The 23,103-nt window shown below is 51.1% G+C and overlaps 1 protein-coding gene across 1 annotated transcript in view; it reads right to left on the bottom strand.

Annotated features, from left to right (window-relative positions):
* Nucleotides 1–18,830, bottom strand: part of Galnt2 (polypeptide N-acetylgalactosaminyltransferase 2) — a 140,390-nt gene extending 121,560 nt beyond the window's left edge. Inside the window, exon 1 of the mRNA XM_076572317.1 lies at nt 18,641–18,830. Coding sequence (XP_076428432.1) covers nt 18,641–18,763 — 123 coding nt within the window. The 5' untranslated portion in view covers nt 18,764–18,830. The remainder of the gene's footprint in view (nt 1–18,640) is intronic.
* Nucleotides 18,831–23,103: the final 4,273 nt, after the last annotated feature.

Genomic DNA, 23,103 nt, shown 5'->3' with positions numbered 1-23,103 from the left:
ACCCCCATGACGCCCTGCATGTCCAGCTGAACAAGGTCCAGCTGCAGCTGGGCTCCACCATTTCACATGAACACTGGAGTTCATCACAGCAGACAGGAGTTCCAGCTGCCCTTCTCACACACGCTCCGCAAACCACCTGGCGGGAACAAAGGTCTGTATCTCAGATCCGTGGAGAATGGGTGGGCCCGGAACCCTACCAGGGAGACTCCTGGTGCTGACACGGGCAGGCCTCTCACTGTCTACAGCCTCAACTTACCTGGCCCTCCACAGGGCTTCCTTCCCTATTACAACGGTGGAATGCCTAAGCCTGGCAGCTGGGGTCCTAGTTAGCACTGCAAGGAAGCCAGGCCCAAGGTCACCTCCGTTCAGGCAGGCTGCCCCAAGTCCAAGGGGCCTAGGTGTAAGAAGGAGCACCTGGGTAGAAGCAGAAAGTACCAGACCCAATGTGGCAGACCATTCACCAACATGGACCATAGGTTCCCGAGGCTAGCCAATCCCCGAGAAAGGTACAGTACCCAGCAACTCCTTACACTAGTCTGGAATGCAGAATTCACACTGAGGTGAGGAGCAGAGCAGGCAGGGTGTCCTACCCGAATACCATCTGTGCCCTAGGCAAGACCCTTCCTCCCTGCCAGCAGTGTGTGCCATCAGATGAGACAGGGGCAGCAAGAAGGCCGCCCGGGGTTTGGTTTGGTGAGAGATTTTTCTGTGAGGTTTTTTTTTCAGGCAACAGGTTTAAAACAGGGTCAGGCTGGCATGGTACTCACAGATATCCACCTGCCTCTGTCTTCTGAGAGCTTGGATTAAAGGTGTTGGGGTTCCATCTGAGCCCTCATGCTCATGGTCCTTCATGAGCACGTAGTGTTGGCCAGCATTTACTCATGTTCAAGGGCACAGTCTTTACTAATCCCAAGGCCAGTCATACCCCTGTGACTCGCTGGTCACTGTCCACTTCAGGGGCAGCTCTCGGCTCCAATGCTACCTCACTACCTGCCAGCACCTCACAACTACACACCTGGAGACACTGGGACAATGGACGGACAACACACCTGAGTGGAAGAGTCGTCTGGGTATCTCCAGTCTGTGCCCAGTATTACCCGCCCAGTGTCACCAGGCCCTCACCACCTTGTGAGGAGCTATGAGCACACATACCACCGGTGGGATTCCGATTTAGAATCTACTTCCCATCTGTGAAAAGAGGGACCACTGGCCCCTGGCAGCCCAGGCACCTTGGGGAAGCAATGAATTTTAGTACAAACCAACAAGACACGATGCCCCAAGTTAACAATGAATGAGCCTAAGGGTTTAGAGTTTATGAGACTTATAAGCTTCTGATTGGTCCAGTCGTGATCTGTGCTATTCACCAAAGCTTCCTGGCTTACTAGAGCCAAGTGGCAGCAAGCTTCACCCTGGCCTGAGGCAGAGCTATAGCATCAGATCTAGGCACTTCCTTAAATGAGCAGGCTGCATGAGCACACCTTCACTCAGAATCATCCCCCATTAACAATAACCATTACTATGTTTCATGACCTTGAACTCAGCACCCACAATGATTTTTATCAAGTTGAAAGGCTACCAAAAGTGACTTCACATGGAGATGCCTCATTTTCTGAGAAATGGTGGATTGTGCAGCCGGACACATTGGCATTCTTGTTTTGGCTACCTAGACATACTATGCTTAACCAAAGTGGCTTCTTGGACCCTGTTGGCTGATAAGCCCAAACCAGGGGGGTCCTGGAGCCCCTCAGGTTGCTGACTGACCAGGGGGACTGTATATCATGCTAGACTGTGCCGAGCACTTAACTAGCCGCAGAGGAGCAGCAGCCCCAGGAGCAGCCCAGGGGCTGCAGGAGCGCCGGGCCCCTTCATCAGTTCTCCATCCCACTCTCATCAGCCCCTCGCATCCTACGGTCCTACAGGTCCTGTTCTGGTTTTAATTTGTATAGAAAGTTTTAGCTGTATTACTATCATACATGTGTAGGATGTGTGTGAGTGTGACATCAGAGGACAACTTCTAGGAGCTGGTTTTCTCCCTCCATCACGGGTTCTGAGAACTGAACTCAGGTCAGGAACACAGGCTTGTACATCGTGCTGGCTGGTTTTTGTCAACATGACACAAACAAGATGGTCCTTCAACTGAGGAACTACCTCCATCAGACTGGCCTGTGGGCAGGTCTGTGGGGCTTTTTCTTGACTTATGATTGATGTGGGAGAGCTCAGCCACCTGTGGGTGATGCTGTCTCTGGGCAGATCGTCCCAGTTTGTGTAAGAAAGCAAGCTAAGTAAGCTATGGGAAGCAAGCCAGTAAACAGCCATTCCTCCACGGTTAAGCTTCCCTTGATGAGGGACTATAACCCGTAAACTAAGTAAACCCTTCCTGCCCCAGATGGCTTTTGTCCAGTGTTTTGCTGTGGAGCAATCTTTTTGTACACTGAGTATGTGTTGCTCTCATTGATTTATAGAGAGCTGACTGACCACTAGCTAGGCAGGAAAAGGTTAGACAGGACTTTCAGACAAGAAGGAAGCATGGGGAGAAGAGGACAGAGTCACCAGGAGGTGCGTATAGAAGCAAGATGAACATGCCATGCTGAAAAAAGGTACCGCCACGTGGCAGTGTAGATAAGAAATATGGCTTAATTTAAGTTGTAAAAGCTAGTTAGTAACATGCCTAGCTATTAGCCAAGCATTTATAATTAAGATTAAGTCTCTGTGTGGCTATTTTGGAGCCGGCTGGTGGGAGAGAGAAAGTCTGCCTACAGTGTTTTATCACAGCAACAGACATGCAGCCAGTGCTTTTACCCACTGAGTAACCTGGATGGCTTAGACTTGTAGTTTAAACTCCTAGTGAATCTGTTTTTACTCAAACATTTTTTCCCCCTAACAAGCTGCCTAGAGTCTCTTTAGAAATATTTGTAGTGTGCTGGGTGGTGGTGGTGGTGGTGGTGGTGGTGGTGGTGGTGCACGCCTTTAATTCCAGCACTTGGGAGGCAGAGGCCGGTGGATCTCTGAGTTGGAGGCCAGCTTGGTCTATATAGTGAGTTCCAGGGCAGCCTGGGCTACACAGAGAAATCTGTCTTGAAAAACAAAACAAACAACAACAAATAATCTGTAGTGTGAGCATCTGAAGCTGACAGTAACTATAGTTACTGAATGGACACAGACTCTGGAGGTACAGCTGAAACCATTGTTCTTTAAAAGTAAAGCCAAAGGAGAATGGATAGTGGCAGCCATCTGTAGTGATCCTTCCCAGGAACCCACCCAGTCTCACTGAGGCTTAAGATTGGGGCTAGAGAGAAGAGCATGTCTCTGAGACACACATCAGTAGTCCTGTCAGGAGCTAGCACAACTCCTGTGAGCATGAACCACAGTCTAAATAAGTACAATCCACCTACTGTCCACTACAGTGTTGGAACGCAGGCCACATGAATCAGCCAGAACCTAGTCAGAACTACAGGCATTTCTCCAACAGAAGAGTTTCCATAAAAATGGTCACCTGGGTAACACTGGTAGCCAGGTGACTCATAAATGTGTCTGGGAGGCCACACCGGTAGGAGCAGCCTCCACCTGGGTCTAAGGAAACCCAGGGAGGAGGTCAAACTGAGCCTCTATACCCCCAGGGCTGGGACATTCAAGGTTGGGGCCCTTGGGACAGAAAAGCACAGGGCAAGATGCTCCTTGCCTGAGGCTGGCATCTCCAAGGGTGAGGGGCCATTGTGCCAGGAAAACTAAAATCTGTGGCCTGGCGACAGCAGGGGCAACAGGAGCCAAAGAGGGACCAAGTCTTCACCTCCCACCTCACTGGTCCCTCTCTCTCATGTTCCCTTTCTGTGGAGGCTGGCAAGGTGTTTCAACAAAGCTTACCATAGTCCTAGCTTCGTGTCACAGCAGGCCAGGTGGGTTAGGGCTGAGAACAGCACAGGAGAAATAGCACACTGAGACTCTGGGGAGGAGGTATCAGTTCTTCAGGAAGGTGCTCCAGGAAAGGAAGCCAGTTCATCAAGACTCCAGCAACAGAGCCAACTCTGACTGTAGAAGCCAGTAACCAAGTCTTCCAAACCAGAATACCAAACAGCACAAGAGCATCACACAAGGCTCTGAGCAACCCCTCCAAGATGAAGCCACAGAAATGCATCCCAGCTGCTCCATACCTGATAGTACTGGGCTCCAACATGAGGAGTGTGTACAGAGTACACACAGGCACAGACCCTCTTGCTGAAATGTGCAGGGTAGGTCCTGGGCTTCTGCATTTTAAAGCCCTGCCCAGGTATTTCTAAGTGCACCCACACTGAGAACCACAAGACCACTATGGGGGCTAACAGTAAAAGAGCCAAGGGAAGGGCAAGCTGGACAGGAAAACCAAGATGGGGTGGGGTAGAAAGAACAAGATGGGGTGGGATAGGGAGAACAAGATGGGGTGGGATAGGGAGAACAAGAAAGGGCAGAGGGAGGGAATCAGAGGCTCCTGCTGGGCTTGGGATTCAAGCATAGCCAAAAGGCAGATTCTTCACCCTGCTTACCTTCCATTTAGGAAATTCAGTAGTTAGTACTAGGCACCAGACGAGGCAACTCTTAAAGTATGGAGACAAGGATGCTTTGGCAGGCCAGACCCCTGCCCTCCAGGGACAGCTGCATTAATTGAAAGGGGTTGTACCAACACTGGCTTAGAGTCCGCATACAGGAGGAGGGTAGATGTCAGCAAGGTGCCAGGACCCTTCACATGTGAGAGGTATCACCAGTGCTGGGAGGAGACCACCCATGGGCTTTCCCAAGGGCTTTTCTCTTTATCTTAGTCTTCTGAAACAGCTTCCTCCAAGACTGAAACATTCCATCCTGCAGGAAGTTTCTTAAACAGGAAGGCAAACAACTCAAAATAGTTTCAGGAAGTCCCTGAAACTGACCATATTCACTAGGCCCTTGCTGACAGAAGAAGCACTAAAAGCTGAGAGTGCCCCTGGGCTTCTCTAGGTTCCCAGCTTTTGTAAACTGTCACCCGTGCTGGGGTGGGCTTTGGTGATGCAGCTGTCTTTGAGTCATTTCTGCCCCTGTAAGTGACCCCAGTAAAACTCATTGGCTCACCAAGTTGTACTCTGGTAGCACTGAGGACCACCTCATATGACAGATCCCAGTATAAAGGGTAAAACGACTTAGAACCCATAGGCTGGGTCCAGGGGAGGGGGACACAGCCTACTCAACAGCATGCACACAGCACCTGGGACCGGGGAGTGCCCCTTTTCTGCAGGTTGGAGAATATGGACAACAGAGCTACCAACCACCCGAGAAGGCTGACAGGCCACAAGGATATCTACCACTTTGGGGCACAAAATTAAAGCTGGTCCCAATCAATCCAGATGCTGAGTAAACTGAGTCAAGATGAGTCCATAGTGCTTTTCCCCTGAGAATGCTCAACCCTGAATACCTCCTCCTCAACACAGCATCACTTAACAGCAAGGCAGCTTTCTGAGGGACGGCCCAATGCCTTGGAGTAGGGATCTAAATCTTGAAGCGTCCTATACACCACAAGCACTACAGGCTGCACATCACCTACCCTTAGCCCACTCCTGCTCCACTGGCCCAGCTGCTAACTGGCCTTTTCCTGTGTGCCTTCCCACCATGGCCTTCTGACTGTCAGCCAGGACGGCCAACTTTCCAGACTCTGTCTGCTAGACTCCTCTGTGCAGAGCCCCGCTCTTGATACACACGCTCCCTTCCTGGAGGAAAACAGAAAATATGGAAGGTGTCTAAGCCAGACACTCCTGCAGCTCAGCACTGGGGAGGGACAAAAAGCCACTTAGGTTAGGACACACAGGTGGTGTGTGAACTTCCTTGGGGAGATGTAAACAAACAACCCCTCGCCTGACAAGGCACCAACAACAGGCTAAAGGGAACCAGGCCACCTAAGTCAATGTTGGTGAACCAAGGGGTTTGTGGGGCTCACTTAGAGAGCGCAGGTGACCCCCAAATCAAAGCCTCACCTGAACATGGATGCTGACTTCCTACGGCCACACGGATGGAGTTGGCGCTCAGTCAACCTTCCAGACTCAGTCTAGCCTATCACCTCCCAAGACTACAGCATACGGGCAGCTGGGACAGACTACACAGAGCTAGCTGGGAGGGGGCGGAGGAGGAGTGGCTGGAATCCGAGATGGGGGTCATTACCTTAAACTCCTTCCATGAAGAAAGGTCAACAGGCCACTAGCAGGTGATCTCGGATGCTCCGATTAAGATGGTAACGGCTGTTATGCTTGAATGGGCTCTCAGCGTGGTGTAATGAATTAAACCTGGGGGGACACCTAGAGGCAGGGGACACCTGGGGACAGGCATGGTGCATCAGAGAATCCCTGGAGTGGGCCACCAAAGGGGTGGGCATGGACCATTGGAGGACCTCATACAACCAGCCCGGACACCTGTGGGACCAGAAAGGCAACACAAGCCAGACTTATGTTCAGTTCCTCCAGCTTACAGAGCCATCCACTAATCTACGCGGCCTTCAGTTTCCATCGCCCTGGGTCCGTCACTACACTTTGACTCATGGAAACACCTTAAAACAGGGCCCACAAATGACAGCCTCACAGAACCATAGCAACAGAGACCTTCCTAGAGCCAAGACACCGCCAGGAGGCCCAAAGGAGAGAAGCAATCTAGGAAGATAAAAATACTGTTCCTCACCTGACAACACACCCGCATCTGCTCCCAGAAAGCCCCTCTCCAGCAGAAGGACGGATGAGCACATGTGTAAGCAGGGGCAGCAAAAAAGCCTCACTACACCCTTGGGCACCACCTCCATCTCTCACTGACCCCACCACATCCATCTTCACCAAGAGCAGTACAAACAGGGATCCAGAGTCACTCAGGGGGGCTGAGTGATGGCCTTCTCACACCCGCCATCCTCACTGTGGTAGTTTGGATAGGAATGGCCCCCACAGACCCATGTGTTTGAATGTTTAGCCCAGAGGGGATGGCACTATTAGGAGGTGTGGCTTTGCTGGAGGAAGTGTGTCACTGTGGAGGCGGGCTTTGAGGTCTTACATGCTCACGCCAGGCCTAGAGTCACAGTCTCCTGCTGCCACCTGTGGATCTGGATGTACAACTCCCAGCTCCTCTCCAGCACTGTGTCTGCCTGCGCCCTGCCATGTTTCCCACCATGATGATGATGGACTGAACCTCTGAACTGTAAGTCAGCCCCAATTAAATGTTTTCCTTTGTAAGAGTTGCTGTAAGCCGGGCAGAAGTTGGAGGTCAGCCTCATCTACAAAGTGAGTTCCAGGACAGTTACAGAGAAACCCTGTTTCAAATAAGAAAAAAAAAAGAGAGAGTTGTCATGGTCATGGTGTCTCTTCACAGCAACAGTGACATTAACTCACCAACATTCAGATTTTAGGTTATTTTTTGCTAGAAGTGAAAGTTTGTTCATCTGAGATCCAGGAGTAAACGTGGAAACCGCGCCAAGTGACGGAACCAGTCCTCAGGCCTTGCAGGCAGCTGCATTGCACTGCTACAATTACTAATTTGTCCTGCATGTGTCACTCACCTACAGTTCAAAGACAGCAGAAGCTGAACCAGGGAAAGGAAAAGAATGTCTACCAATTAGAACCTCGTGGGAAAGTTCCAGGTAGCATGCAACACTCAGGTAATAACAACTCAAGATGTTGAAAAAAACCAATTAACAATTAGTTTTAAAAATTAATTATATAGCCAGCCATACAGTTAAAACACACATCCTGATACAAATTTTCCAGGATAAGTTACAAGGGAGGGAGGGATGGAATTAGGAAAGCACTTCTGAAAAACCCAGCATTGGGGATGAAGGCTGAGGTCTGTGCATTGGCTCTCACAAAGGGACACAGCCCAGCCTGCCATCCTCTCGGGACACAGTTTCCTCGGGTGAAGAAGGAGCAAGAGTGCAGAGTCCTGTCATCTCAGTTCTTCCCAAACAATCCACTGTGTGGGACAGCATCCCTACTGTACAGAGGCTCCCTTCACAGTGCGTCATCGTCATCTGGCCCCCACCTTTAATGCACCACTTAACACTAACAACGGTCACGACGCTAAGCTTTTGCTGCGTGCACATCAGGACCAAATCCAACAGTGTATACATGCTAACACGCTCCTCAGTGAAAACTGCTGAGACACACACATGAGGAAACCACACAGAAAGGCTAAGTGACTTGCCTGAGGTCACAGGGCCACCCAGGAAGCCAGAACTCATACCCAGGCAGGCAGCCTGGCTTAGGCCCAGGCTCAGCACTTTGCTATGTCCTCTCTGCCACATCACACCAGTCCTACAGAGAAACCCAGAGCCAGCTCCAGTGCAGGATCCAGGCGGTTTCCAAGCCCCCACAGTGGTCTTCAGAGTTTCTGGTATTGTGATCCCCATGCCCTGGTGACCAGGTGGCAGGGAAACCACCGTTGCCAGCACTGGATTGCTCTCAGTTCTCACACTGGACCTGCTTACGGAGCCTGGCAACCTGGAGGCCAACAGAAGCCAACAACATTTGGTGCCATCCACGTCCTGTTAGGGAAAAACTAACATAAAATACCGCTGTAACAATGACAACACCAAGCGGGAAGGGGAGAGAGTTCATTCTTTCCTGAAACAAAGGACGTGAACTAGTTCATGCACGGTAGGCAGGGAGACGATGGGTGGCCCACACTATTCCCTGATGCCTACTGATATGTGTTCTTGGGTTCTCTCTATCAGGAATGAGACACCCCAGCACTTGCCCCTGCCCTTTCACAATGCCAGGCTTGGGCCTGTCCTCAGACCACCCAGAAACCCAGACACTCGAACTCCGGGCTTTCTGCTCATCCACATCAGCAGTTTTGATGGAGGATAAGCAGACAATAGCCCTGTAATCAGCACCCTCCTGAGCTATGGCTCTGAGTCCCAGAGAGGGAGACCTGCTATTTGTGCCTGTGTATCAGGGACACTGTTGGAAAACAAGCCAGCCAGTGCTGCCTTTCCTAGAAGCTTTAATTTAGACAGCTGTTGGGACCTTGCAATACCCTGCTTTTGCTACTGCATGACCTGGGGGACAGTCTGGTAACCTTGGGGTTTTCTAGAAATTAAATGTGTGTACAAAGGAAAACCTTCCCAGCCCAGTATTTCCCTAGGCCTAAAGAAAAGCAAGGCAAATGGTAGGGGCTCAGGCCCTTCAAGAATTGCAGCGACAGACAGATATAAATTGAAGTCACCAGGAATTACACCTTACAGAAAATATGCAGTATCGCATCCTTGCCAAAATCGTCAGTTACAGACACTGCATAATATGTGGGACGTTTGCAATAACATCCTGGTGGAGGAACAAAAAGGAATTATATATATTTATTAATCGTCTCCCCCTCCAGCTTCCTGCCGATAAGGCAAGGTGTTGACGCAGATATACAGGGCAATCAAGAAATCACCACTGAATAGCCACGCCAGCCTTGTTGGATAAGGGGCTGTGAGTTGCTGAAGGCAGCTTAGGTGACAGGGGGCTTGTGCCTACCTTCATTCACACTCTGCCACCAAGTGTTCCTAGAAGGGTATCAAAGGCAGTCAGGTGATTCTTACAGGAAAAATTGCCGACGAATGGTGCCTGCTTTTCTGTCAGGATCTTACAGCATTTCAAAGGAGCCCTGATAAAACCTTACTGGTGTTTCTGAACCACAGAAGGGACTCCTCAAATTATGCTAGCTGCTTGGTAACTGAAATCTCTATGTAAGACAGGATTGCCCCTCTGTAACCTGGCACCCAGGACAACCTCTTACATGGTTAATACTCCAGAATGTTTCTGAATGGGCATACACTCACAGCTGCTCTTTGAAATAACAAGTACCTGTCTATCAGGATTCTGGGAATGGAGTAGACAGAGACCAGCCTCCTCTGCCAGAGAGAGACCCAGAGAGCAACTGGACTCTCATGGGTGAGGAAGAGCAGGGCCCTAAATGGTCCAGTCTGAGATGATCATTGCCCACAGTTGAATTTGAGAAATTGGGATGTCTCTCAAAAAACACCCAAGTCTTTGTATGCCAGGTTAAGGTCCTAGTACATCACCGCACTCAGCATCTCAATCTGCTGGACATGCCAAAAGCTTAAAAGAAAATACAAAACCAATAATCCCTAGAAATCCCATCAGGATGAGATGGGAACAGACAGTGAAACTAAGAATTCGGCAGGACTCAGGGAGGGGTGTAGGGTTGGGGGTGGCTAATTATACAACTGCCAAGCTACCTTAAGGGTCCAGAGCCAGTAGCCCTCAGCACTTTTATGGTTCCCCCCATCCCTTGGGAAATCCTGTCACCACTAATTTTGGTGATAGAGTGGACAACTGAAAAAAGCAGACAGAAAGTGACTTAGAGTGGCTGGGCTCAGAAAAAGTTTGGGGAACACCTTACCCAATATATTCCACTTATATTTTCCTTTGTGTCTATGTGCAAGAGGGATACACAGAAAAATCAATGTCTAATTAAGTCTGAAGGGCTTTTTCAGTGCGTAGAAAATAAAAGCTTTAACTGATAGAAACCATGTTATTCCGCTCAGTGGACAGTTTTTTCTTTCCTAGTGGCACATAAACTACAGAGTATTTTACAAGTAAGGGAGTCTTAGAGTTGATGAAAAAGGATTACAGATGGAGGTAAACCAGTGGGGACCAAAAGGGCGCTAGGAAGGCCAACTGCCAAGGCAGGGTGGGAGGGGACAGAGAGGAGGTGGCCTCTGGAAGCAAAGGGTCAGCCAGTGGGTCAACAGGAAAGCCCAAGACCGTCAGAACAGGACAACCAGGCCTTAAGGCGTCCCATGCTAGCCAAGCAGCTCTGCACCGAGGCAGCCACACAAATGCCCAACGCAAGCGTCTCTACTCCTCCAGACCCAGAGGGAGCCTAATTTACAAGCAGTTTCAGGACCAAGTCTTTAATTTGCACGAGCTCCTCAGGCTCCCATCCCAAGTGATTTGACTGAGAAAGGCCTTTCATCTGAAGCCTGTTGCTGTTCCAAAGCAAGGAATCAAAGGTCACACCTGGGCTGGCCTTCCAGGAAGATGTCAGAAGCCACCACAGCACTCCTGAGCCTGAAGGCCTCCATACTGCCTGTCCTGGGCTGACACATAGTCACTCTAGCTGTTTCCTCCAGAAGTACCCAGAAGCCCCCATGTAACAACCCCCTCCCCCAAAGATACCTGCCTGCCCTGGGAATACAGCTGACAGACAGCTCTCACCTGGGGAACCTGCAGGAATTATGTTTTTTACTAGTAGATGTCCAGACAGTGAGGTCACAGCTTCATCTTGTTTTCCAAAACACCACAGATCCCAGAGCCTACACTACCAAGTGCCACCTGTCAAAGCAGGGCACCAGCAGGTTCTGGCTTCTGCCCACTTGCAATTGTGAGTGATGAGCAGCCTCACGTGCACCCCCAGCTGCTTCTGGGGTTGGAGCAGTAATGGAGACCCTGGATCAATGTGGGGACAACTCTGTAAATTCACGATGTCCTTTCGTCGACCCTAAACCATGAACTGCCACCCTGCCTGCCCTGCTGCACCTCACAGACTAGCTCAGGAATCCAGAGACTATCGCACACCACAGCCGAGCTGGTCTACCACACTCTGAACTATAGGTGTCCTTTGGAACTGGGAGCCATGTGAGAGTAAGGGACCAGGATGTGGCAGGTAACTTGGCATTCAACCAGGTACATGTGATAACCAAGTAAACAGGAACAGAAAGACCAGGCTTCCCTGTGATAGAGGAGCCACTCTGCTGGCAAACTGTAGGCAATGACCCCTGGAAGCTGGTCCATTCTATTCACTGAGCAGAAGATGAGGATGGGCAGACAGGCTGGGCACTGAGGAACCTGGGGGCCTCAGGAGCAAAGGAAGCCAGAGGCTGGGTTCACGCTCTCCATGACCCACATGTCCTCTGCCCCCATTCCCCTTACACTGCTGTTCCCCACACTGCTCTTTATGTTGTACTGTCTGCTGTCTGAACCCCCACCCCACTCCAGTGGAGTGACGGATCGCAGTCTCCTGGGTTCCCAAGAGGATTCCAGACACAGCTGTGCTGGGCACACAGGGAACCTCAAGAGACACTTGGAAGAGAATGAAAGGCACAGACCCTGGTCTCATTCTCCTGGGCAGTGTGGCATCGAGGATAGCTACTTCAGGTAAGGCCAAAGCCTGCGGGGAAGAGGGTAAATCTAATGGTAGACAGGAAGTCACCACGGCAGCAAGAGAGGGGTCTAGGAAGCCTGGGGGGGGGGGGGAGTCACACTCACATCCTGACAATGGGAAGACCTCAGGGACAGGTGCCACCACAGCCCACACACCACAAGCCCTGTGACCCTGGGAGAGCCTCTTGCCTTCCCTACCCTTAGTTTCTTCAGTAACAGGACGGAAACTGTAAGGACATACTTGGCATGCAGCAGGTACCAAGCGCACATCTGTTAGATTTTAAAACTTATACTCACTCAAGCAGCCCTAAAGGCGACCCACCACAGACCTCAGAGAGTAGCCCAGCCACAAAGGTGCAGGGAGAAAAAGCACAAAGTTAATAGTGCCCTCAACACGTGGGTCAGTTCTGCCCCATGCCTTGGCAGCATCTGGTATAACCTATGAGGGGCGTTGGTACCCAGTATGCAGAGGTTGGCAATGCTGTGAATCTCCCATGGTGGAGAGCGTGGACCCTGTGAAGATACATCCTCCAGCCCCAAAGCTAGCCCAGCTGGATATGAGAAAACCCAAACAATAAAACCACTGACCCCCACAAAGACAAACACTACAATCCAATGGCCCTGTGTGCCCCTTTCCAGGCACCCCTCTTCCTGGAGAGAGACGGGTCCTTGAAAGACCAGGTGGCAGCAAGGTGGCCGCTTACTCCACTGGGCGCTTTTAGGCGGAAGGAACCAAATGGAAGGGGCCATTCACCGGGATGACAGCCTGCAAGGATAGGTTGGGCCATGGTGACAGGTACGGCTGGGCCATGATGACAGCCACCCTCCACTGCAGCTTTGCCAGATCCAGCTTCAGAATGACATATGGCTCCTAGGAAAACTCACAATACAGCTCCACAAAGGAGAGGTCAAGTAAGAGGGCCTGTTTTTCTACATATCAAATCCAGATGAATCACAGCTGTCTACATGTCAGCATGCTAAGAAACTCAATCTGTTCATCATGACACACACTTCCTAGGCCCACACTCACACTACTGGCCAGGATTAAGTACAGACATGTCAGCTTTACAGTCTAAACCATGCCAGAAGAGGGCTGGACAGCTCCAGAGCCACTCCAGGCACCAGACCCTGAAGAAGCCAAGAGTTCCAGCAGGTGAGCTGATTGGTGTTGAAGCCTGATACCCCACCCCCAATGCCACCCCCACCATGGAAATGGGCCTACAGTCTCTGGGGAGAGAGGTATGGAGGCCTTCTAGACTAAGGTATGCACTCCAGGAGAACCTCTGAGCCTGGGGTTAGTCCTGAATACAATGCTTAGGGTCAAGGTTGGGGAGTCTTCCAACCCAGAGAGAACAAGGGCAAGTTCTGCCCAGGTCCGGAGAGGCTGTGGTGAACTCCTCTGGCATATCAGAGTAACAGTGGCCATCCAGCTAAGACAGCTGCCTACCTGGCTCGGCCTGTCCTGGCAGTTCCTCCTCGGGCAGCCTTTGTGGCAGGAAGGAGCTGAGAGCACGTGGGTGGAGGAAGCACTTCTCAGGGAAGGCCAGGCCTCAAGCCACTGACAGGGGCGGGAGCTCCAACACCCAGCGCCTGTTCTGACAGGACAGGGAAGTGACAGGAGCCCTACTGGGTGACAGGGTTCACCCTTCCTGCTGAATGTGGAAAGAAGGGCCAAGAGGGAGACGGACTTCCTCAAAACTACAGGGGAGAGTAGGCAGGGAGAGACGAGCAACTAGAGCCTGGGGGAGGTTAGGTGCTTCAGACAGTGGCAACCAGACTGTATGACCCGGCTCCAGACATGGTCCCCTCCGCCTAGGCAGCAAATCTCAGTGTCACCCTCAAGCCGAGCTCTCAACAGGCTGCGCGGGGAGGAAATGACAAGGTCTTGGGGGAGTGGGCTTGGCCAAGGCCCAGGTTTCTCCCTGTGCATTCATCTGGGCCTGCAGGAGACTGTCCAAAGCCTCCTCGGAAACACCTGTAGCCTTCCTGGCCTCTGCCTGAGCCTCCACTCAGTGCCCAGGCAGCCACCTCTGAACAGGACTCTGGGCAGGGGCATCACAGCAGCTTTGGGCTGACATCATGTTCCTCTCAGAGAAACACAGTACCCCAAAACCTGAGATTACAGCAGCAGCAGAGAAGCTCCCGTCTTCCCAACCTAACTGTTCTTCCTGATACAAAGGGCAGCAAACAAGCCCCTCCCCACCCCCCACCTCCCCCCACCCCCACCACTCCCTTTCTTCCAGTCATGCTGGGGAGATCACAGCAGGCTGAAAGCCTCAGAAAAACTCTCCCTACTCCCAAGGTCCTGTCACCCCCACCCCACCCCACAGCAGTTAGCCCTGCACTCCGAACAAACTGATGGTCCCAGGCCACTGGTGAACAGGTTCATTTTCACCTTGGCTGGAGGGCCCAGGGCCCAGCTCATCATCTCTGTAGTGTTTACAGGTCACAATCTGTGTCTACTGTTTGCACTCCCACAGGCAGCCAAACAGAATTACGGAACAGGGTACTTCATTTTCTTTAAGGAGGTTAATCTTACTGCGTAGATGTGGCTATTGCTGGACTTTCCCTGGCAATCTTCCCACCTCCCCTACAATCCTCATTGTTTGATTTGAAGCAGGATCTCATATAGCCCAGGCTGGCCTGGACTTGAATGTGATATGTAAGAAAAGGTGACCTTGAATTCCTGATCCTCCTGCTGCCACCTCCCAAGTGCTAGCATGACAGGCCTATGTCATCATACTTAAGTGCAAATGGCCTTTCTGAAACTGCACACTTATCACTGGTAACCTGCTGGCACAGGTAACAACACTGTGCACGGCAGCCTCTTGCTAGCCTTCAATAATCACAGCTACGCTTCCCGACAAGGGATCAGGGAAGAGTGCGAGCTTGGAGCCTATCCTGCCAAAACTCAGGTGCACCTCCAGCCCTCTCACCATCCTGGACTTTACCCTACACACCTCACCTACTTTCTGTACTGGCAGTTGGCTACCAGGAACCCTATTATGACACCACAACTGGGTACAGAGCAGGTGTGAGTGTCCCCAGGATTTTCCTATAAATGGCTAATTAACAGCATCCAAGAGTCCAGTGCAAACCCAGAAGGAACCCTGCAGACCTGTTCCTCAGGAAGTATGCAGAGAAGATATCAGTGCACACAGTCAGAAACCCTCACATGACTCTGGCTCACTCCATTTTCAGGGGTTGGGAGTTTTTCTCTGCTGCTTTCTTTCTTTCCTTCTTTCTGTATCAATTATTCAGCACTAATCAAAAAAAAAAAAAAAAAAGCCATGGTATAAGGATGCTAATCTCCCAATTAGCTGAATTGAGAAAACTGAGAGGCAAAGACAAGCAGAGAGGGAGGGAAAAAAACAAGATGTCACTTGGCACCAGTGAAGTCATTGTGCCACCTCCTTCCAGTTGCATGTCTAACTGCCTACTCAAGATGGTACTGGCTCCCTCCAAATCAGCCAAATCAACTAGGAGCCAGCTTGTCATGGGAAGCCCTCTACAGGACAGCATAGCCCCAGGTCCCTTCTCTACTTTGATATCTTTCTGTTCTTCCACTGAGTGTCCCCACCAGAGGTCCCTGCCTAGTTCTAAGAGAAGCCCCTCCCCCAGTGTTTCCTGCAAGAGCTCAAATGCCAAACCCCTGCACCTGAGACCCAGCCCAAGGGTGCAGCCCAGGTCCCAGCTCCCAGGAAGAGTGATGGGCAGTCCACCAAGGGGCCCTGTAGTCTCAGCTGAGCTCACTGCTCTCCTACTGGGAACCTTCCTGTCACCACACTTGAGCCAGAGGCAGCTTCCTTTCCACAAAAATCCTTTCCTCTCTTCTGCAGCTCCATCCACTGCCAGCACACCAGGGCCCCAGGGAAACTTAACATGATTAAAATTTTAAAGCATTTAAGATGCTCAAAGGGAAGGCATTCTTGAAGTGCAAATCATCAGTTTAGGACGGAAAGAGTAAATATGGCAGGGGGAGATACCTATACAAATGAAATGCAGTTTTAAACATTATGCATAAATTGCTTTAACGTGGAGCCTCGGCATTGCGGAATCACCGCAGTGAGTCCCCAGCTTTCCAGCAAATGCTGACAGTTGGTTTTCAACTCCTTCGTTCATTCAATCTGTAGTCTGAGGTGAGCGGACTTTCTGGGTTTTGCTAACTGGAGAACAGCAGTTCTGAGAGGAGTTGTTTAGCAGGCCGGGCACACAGTGCAAAGCCCAGTCTGGCTGCTGAAGCAGCAGAAATCCTAACAGGATGCCCTCAGACAGTCCCCAGAGCACAATCCTGAAGCTTGGAGCCCCATGGGAAAAACACACCAGGGCATGAAGAAACTAACCAAGATAGAACAAGAGCCAGGCTATGAACAGTACCAAACACAAGAAGAAATGCAGCCTTCTTATCAAAAAGAAAAGAAAAGCCTACTCCGCTCCCCTTTTCACATTTCACATTCATGTTGTACAAGCTAAACAAACCACACATTTTCTCTCATCATGAGGATGAACTAACTAAATGTGGGGAGCCTTCTAGTGTTTAAACCCACGAAGGGATTCAAGATGGCACTCCACGGTTTGAGGGCATCCTCTGCCTCTATCAGGGCCCACCCTGCTTCCTTAATGAAAGCACTACTGAAATTTCAAAACCTCCTGCGTTTCCACACCTCCTCCTCCCCCTGCGAGCACTAAGCCATGACACTTCCAGGCAGGATTACATTTTATGGCTCACTGACAAAACGGAATCCCAGGTCCTCAATCCATGTACAGCTGTTTATTTCCCCTGCTTTTTTCTGCATGGTCTCCATTAGATCACAAAGAGGTCTCGGGCTTTCTTCGCACTTAAAGCTTATCAGAGGCCGAGGGCTTTAATGGGGAGATCAGCCAACTGTCTGCCCACTGAAGCCCCTCTAGGTAGGGCGATAACCCCCGGGAGGCTGATGCCACAGGTGCCTTTCTACATACCTGTGCTGAGCCAAGGCTTTGACAGTTTGCATAGGAAAAAGCATTGTCAGCAGCCAGGCTATTCCCAAGGTGGGGGACGTCTACTGGGGAAGCAAAGGTGGTACAAACCACACCTGCTCAGAGCCACTGTCGTTCTCAAAAAAGAAAAAAAAAAAAAAAAAAGAAAGAAAGAAAGAAAGAAAACCGGGCTGCTGCCACCGCCACCGCCACACGTACTAGACTTCAAAACGAGCAGGGGCTCGCAACACACCAACCACTCAGAAAGCAGGGCTGGGACTAAGTGTCAGCTCCACACAAGCCAAGCACAGAGAAACACTGTTTCCACTTTCGCTACTACAAATAAAAACGAATCACGACATCCTTCAAAAGCGGAATAAGACACTACGAGCAGCTGGGAATAACTTAAGATGTCAGAAGGAAAAGGGAGTCAGCCAAGTGCCCTTGACATTCAGGGTCTGACTAGGGGTAAAGTCGGATCAGTGGCAGTCCTTCCTACTCAAGACCCTATCCCCTACCTCCCGCAGCCTTGGTCCACTTCCATCCGGTCTTTCCATATCATGTAATGTCACTCAAGATCAAGAAGGTTACAAGGCTTTGGAAAAGATAACTATGCTTTGAAGCTCATTAGCTAGTAAAACATCACAAACCCCTCCGGAGAGGATACAACAGCCCGGAGCAGACAACACCAACACAACCGCAAGGACCTCACGCTCTATGCCCACTCCGCACCCAAGCGAAGCCGACTGCCGAATCGGGACCTTTGAGTTCTAAGCGACCAGTTGGCCCCACGGCCTCACCACTCGGTCCTCGGCGCCGGACCCATCAGAAACACACACGGAGGACAAGGGACTTGAGGCTAGGAAAAGCAAGTGCAAGAGGCTAGGCAGTTCCCGCCGCTGTGCGGGGCCAAGAGCCGAGGTGGGCAGAGGAGCAGTAGGAGGGGAGGTCTGGCAGGACCGCAGTCCATCCTCGCTGCCTGGGTGCAGGGTGAGGGGCATCGGGTGGAATCATGCCTGTGATCGCTGGAGAACCGGGGTTCTGGCGGGACCGAGATCCCCAGGATCCCGGAGCAGGACATAGAGGGTCGGGGTTCGAGTTGGGCGGAGTGTGGCTCAGGGAGCACCGGGTCTCGGGTGACAACGATTCCTAAGATCCCGGACTAGGGAGTGGGTGTCCTGGGGCGAGCTGGGCGGAGTGCGGCGCAGGGACTAGGGAGTCTGGTCCCTACGATCCCGGCACAGGGAGTGGAGCGCAGAGGCTCCAGCGAGACAACAGTCCCCAAGATCCTAGCGAAGGGCGGTATGTGGCTTCGGGTGCCCGCGCCCCGTGTGAGGGAGGCAAGTCGCTGGACCCAGCCAGAGCCCCGGGTAAGCGGAGCAGGGCCGGAGCTCGCACTCCTGGTCTGAGGGCCCGAAGGAAACTTGACTCGTGCGTCCGGGCTAGGGTCCCCGCGGTTGCTGCCCCGAGCCGGGACCCACTCTCCACGCACGGCGCCTCCCAGCCGCAGGCCCGGGTCGGCGCACAGGCCTCGCGGCACTCACCTTCCTGCCGGCGCCGCCCGCGCCCGCGGCCAGCGCGGAGCCGCCCCCCGAGTACATGTAGTAGGCGATGCCCAGCACCCAGAGCAGCGCGAAGCACAGCAGCATCCGCGAGCGCCGCCGCATCCTCGCACTGGGCGGCCGCCGGGCAGCTGGCGGCGCGGCGGGCGGAGCGCGCGGCGGGCGGAGCGCGGGGCGGCGGCGCGGGAAGACGCGGCAGCGGGCGGCGGGCGGCGCTCAGCGCCCGGCAGGAAGCGGCGGCCCGGCAGCGAGGTCAGGGAGCAAAGGGCGACCAATCGACGTTGAGGGGCGGGGTGCTCGGGGGGCGGGGCCGCGTCTCCATGGCAGCGGCGCCCCGCCCACCGCGCGTCCCCGGGAGTGGCAGGTGGCGGTCTCTGAGGCTTGCACGCGGGTTCCAGAAGACCTGGAGTGGTCCGAGTCCAGTCTGCAGAGGTCGCTCTGGCCCGGCGTCCATCTCATTTACTATTTGGGCAGTAGTGGGTTATTGGATTCTTATTTTTCCTTTTTTTTTTTTTTTTTTTTTTAAAGTATAAGGGTTCATTCTATAACCTAGACTGGCCTCGAACTCACCATCTAGCCCAAGCTGGCCTCAAGCTCACAACACTCCTCCTGCATCAGACTCCTGAGTCTTGGGATGACAGGAATGCACCACCCTGCCGTCTGAACAAGACTGAGATAGGGAAGGTAGATTTCAAGGAACTTGCTTGTAAAGATGACCCCACCTGGTCTAAAGAGGAAAATAGTAATGAATTTAAATAAACATGAAAACGAGGAGAGAAGGATGGCAATTTATGTAATTTATGTTTTTACATCTTTTCTTTTTCGTTGGTTGCTTCCCTGAAGGAATGAAGTGAGCAGAGGAATCCACTTAATAGAGCAGGCAGCCAGTTCTTCTCTGACAGCAGCTCTCTGGTGGCTGTAACCTTGGCCATGCCCTTGTGACTCTGTAAGTCCCTGTGTCTGAATAAGATTGTCCAGTACTTGAGAGACTGCAAATGTTTCTGAGATCTGCACAGACTTCAGGAGGTGAGGACTGCCTAAGAGGTAGTCTGCCCAATCCGGAACAAACCGGGGCACAAGCAAGTCTTTGCTACTAGGATTTTGAGCCTCTCCTGAACTCCAGACTTCTCGGAAATGAGGAGGAAGAGTCACTCAATTCCAGCAGACACCCCATTCCAGCAGACACCCCATCCAACAGACACCCCACTCCAGCAGGCACCCCACTCCAGCAGGCACCCCATCCAACAGACACCCCACTCCAGCAGGCACCCCACTCCAGCAGACACCCCATCCAACAGACACCCCACTCCAGCAGACACCCCACTCCAGCAGACACCCCACTCCAGCAGACATCTTCACATTCAGCAGACACCCCATCCAGCAGACACCCCACTCCAGCAGACATCTTCACATTCAGCAGATGTCCTTCACTGCTGCCGAGATCTTAAGGAAGACGGGCTTGTTGCCACCGTAAGGCGATGTCCAATTCCGAAAACTAGAGTCTGAATGAACACTGTAATGACCAAGGAAGAGATCTGCAAAACACCGAACAACAGAGGACAGGCTTGAAAAAGCCCAGAGTCTTGGGGGAAGTCAGATGATTGGGAACAAGTGTCGCCCTTCAGAGGCCTGGCAGTGAAGGGAATGAAGGGAGTGAGGAGGAGACGTGACAAGCCCAGGAGAGACAGAGAAGAGCAGCCCTCCTCCAGCACCAGCATCTTCTTAAAATCCTACCTCAGCGGAAGACAGAAGCGAAAGCCCCCCACCTGGAGCCCTGCCCCCAGATGCTTCCTAACTGGAAAGCTGAAAGACAGAAAGAATGCCACTGAAAAAAGAAAACAGAAAAGTAATCATTTTTCTGATTGTGGAAAAGGAATCCTAATGTTTCATCTGATATCCCCCGCCCCATTGACTAGTGGTGGTTGTGTTCACCTGTAATCTCAGTGCTCAGGAGGATGAGCCAGGGGGATTGCTATTAAAACCAGCCTGAGCTACAAAGTGAAACCTGAGGGGGTGCGGAGACAGAGACAGACAGACAGACAGAGAGGTGGTTTGGGGAGATGGCTCAGCAGTTAAAGCTTTGTCATGCAAGTGTGAGAACTAGCAGTTTGGGTCCGAGGAACCCACCTAAAAGCTGGGGAGGCTCGGTGGCCTGCTTGTAACAGTACATGGAAGTAGAGGCAGATAGTCTCTGGAGAAAGCTGACTAGTTAGACGAGCTGAGAATCAGCAAGTTTAGGGTGTAAGTGAGAGACTTTGTCTCAGTCTATAAGGTGGAGAGCTATCCAGGACCAAACCATAGATCAACCTCTGGCCTACACACACACACACACACACACACACACACACACACACACACACACACACACACGTTTACATGTATACACATGCACCCACCAAACAGGAACATGTAAGGTTCTGGCCTTCACACATATACACTATATACATGCACACATACACACCCACACACAAACATGCATATATATATATATACTTGTGCACCCCATACAAATATTCACATGCAAAAAAAAAAAAGGAAGGATGGAGCAGAGAAAAGAAAGGAAGGGGGAGGGAGGGGGAAGGGGAGGAGATTAGAAATGAGATAAGCAAGTACAGAGGTTCAGATAGAAGTTGTTGGAAGCCAGGAAAGAGAAGTAAAATCCATTGAATTGGACTCACTAATGAGGAAACTCCAAAAGTAAAACAAAGTCAGTATTAAAGTGTTAATCTCTGAGCTTTAACACCTTTTATCCCAGCACTGGGAGGCAGAGGCAGACAGATCCCTGAGTTCAAAGCCAGCCTGATCTACAGAGCGAGTTCAAGGACAGCCAGGGCTACACAGAGAAACCCTGTCTCAAACCCCCTCCCCAAAAAGTTCATCTCTGCTGGGTTGTACCTCAGGTGTAAGTTCTTACCCCCATGAGCAAGGCTCTGGGGTTGAGCCCAGCATCATCACCACCCAACAGCACTTTCCATTTTTATAGATATTTTTTCAACAACTATCATCTGGAAAATTATCCAGGAATAATGGAAATGCAACACTATACATGAAAGGTGACTTCCATACACCTTGGGAAAATGGTGTGGAACAACCAAGGCATACCCTAGCACTTCTGTTAAATACCTATTACTTGAACTAGTAGAGGGGTTGTGTGCCTCGGTGGGCAAAGTGTTTGCTGCACAAGATTAAGAAGCTAAGTTTGGATCCCCAGAACTCACAGGAAGTCAGGTACGGGAATGAATGATTGTACTCAAACTGAAATTCTTTCCTATTAAACAGTAACTCCCCCACACACACACTAGCCCTAACAATGTCCATTCTACCTTTGGTGCTGATGATTTTGACGACCCTGTCAACTCCTATCAGTGAAGTCAGAGCTTTTCTCCTTTTGTGTCTGCCTGAACGTAACATCTCCAGGGACCTCACACGGTAGGAGATAGCAGACGTTCCTTCCCTTTGAGGGTGATTAGCACCCTGCTGTGGCACTATGCCAGCCATTGTCTGTTGATGGACACTGGTGTCACTCCTACCTTTGGCTATTGTGAATAATGCCGCTATGGACATGAGTGACTTCTTTTTTATTCTTTTAGGGATATACCTAACAGTGGAATTGCTGGATAATATAATTCTAATTTAATTTTATGAGAAACTGTTTTTGACCTTTATAGTATGTAAAGTGTGGTCCCATCCCAAGCTGGAGAGGTGGTTTAATGGTTAAGAGCCTGAATTGCTCTTCGTGAGGATTCGAGTCTGATTCACAGCAACTCACATTAGGCAGCTCACAACCACCTATAACTCCAGCTCAAGAGAATCCAGTGCCTCTGTGGGCACCTGCACACACACGCGCGCGCGCGCGCGCACACACACACACACACACACACACACACACACACACTTTATTTTTGTTTGTTTGTTTGTTTGTTTGTTTTCGAGAGAGGGTTTCTCTGTGTAGCTTTGGAGCTTGTCCTGGAACACATTGTAGCCCAGGCTGGCCTTGTACTCACAGAGAAACACCTAGCTCTGCCTCCTGAGTGCTGGAATTAAAGGTGTGCACCACCACCACCCGGCTCACATACACACTCTTAAAAAAATTAATCTTTTTTTGTTGTTTTTGTTTTTCAAGACAGGGTTTTTCTGAGTAGCTTTTAGAGCCTGTCCTGGAACTCACTCTGCAGACCAGGCTAGCTTTGAACTCAGAGATCCACCTGCCTCTGCCTCCCAAGTGCTGAGATTAAAGGCGTGAGCCACCACTGCCCCAACTAATATAAGTCATTAAAAGAAAGATAAGAAAAAAAAAGCCCAGTGTGGACATGTAAGCCTGTAATCCCAGTGTTCTGGGGGCTACATACTCAAAATAATAATAATAACAATAACAATGATCAGTGATGTAGTTCAGTTAGTAGAGTGCTTGCCTAGCATCTCAATACTGCATAAGCCAGGCATGG

The sequence above is a fragment of the Peromyscus maniculatus genome, chromosome 5 (genome assembly GCF_049852395.1).
Source record: "Peromyscus maniculatus bairdii isolate BWxNUB_F1_BW_parent chromosome 5, HU_Pman_BW_mat_3.1, whole genome shotgun sequence".
NCBI lineage: Eukaryota > Metazoa > Chordata > Mammalia > Rodentia > Cricetidae > Peromyscus > Peromyscus maniculatus.
Note: the sequence above shows the minus strand (reverse complement) of the source record. Positions and strands in the feature narration are given on the sequence as shown.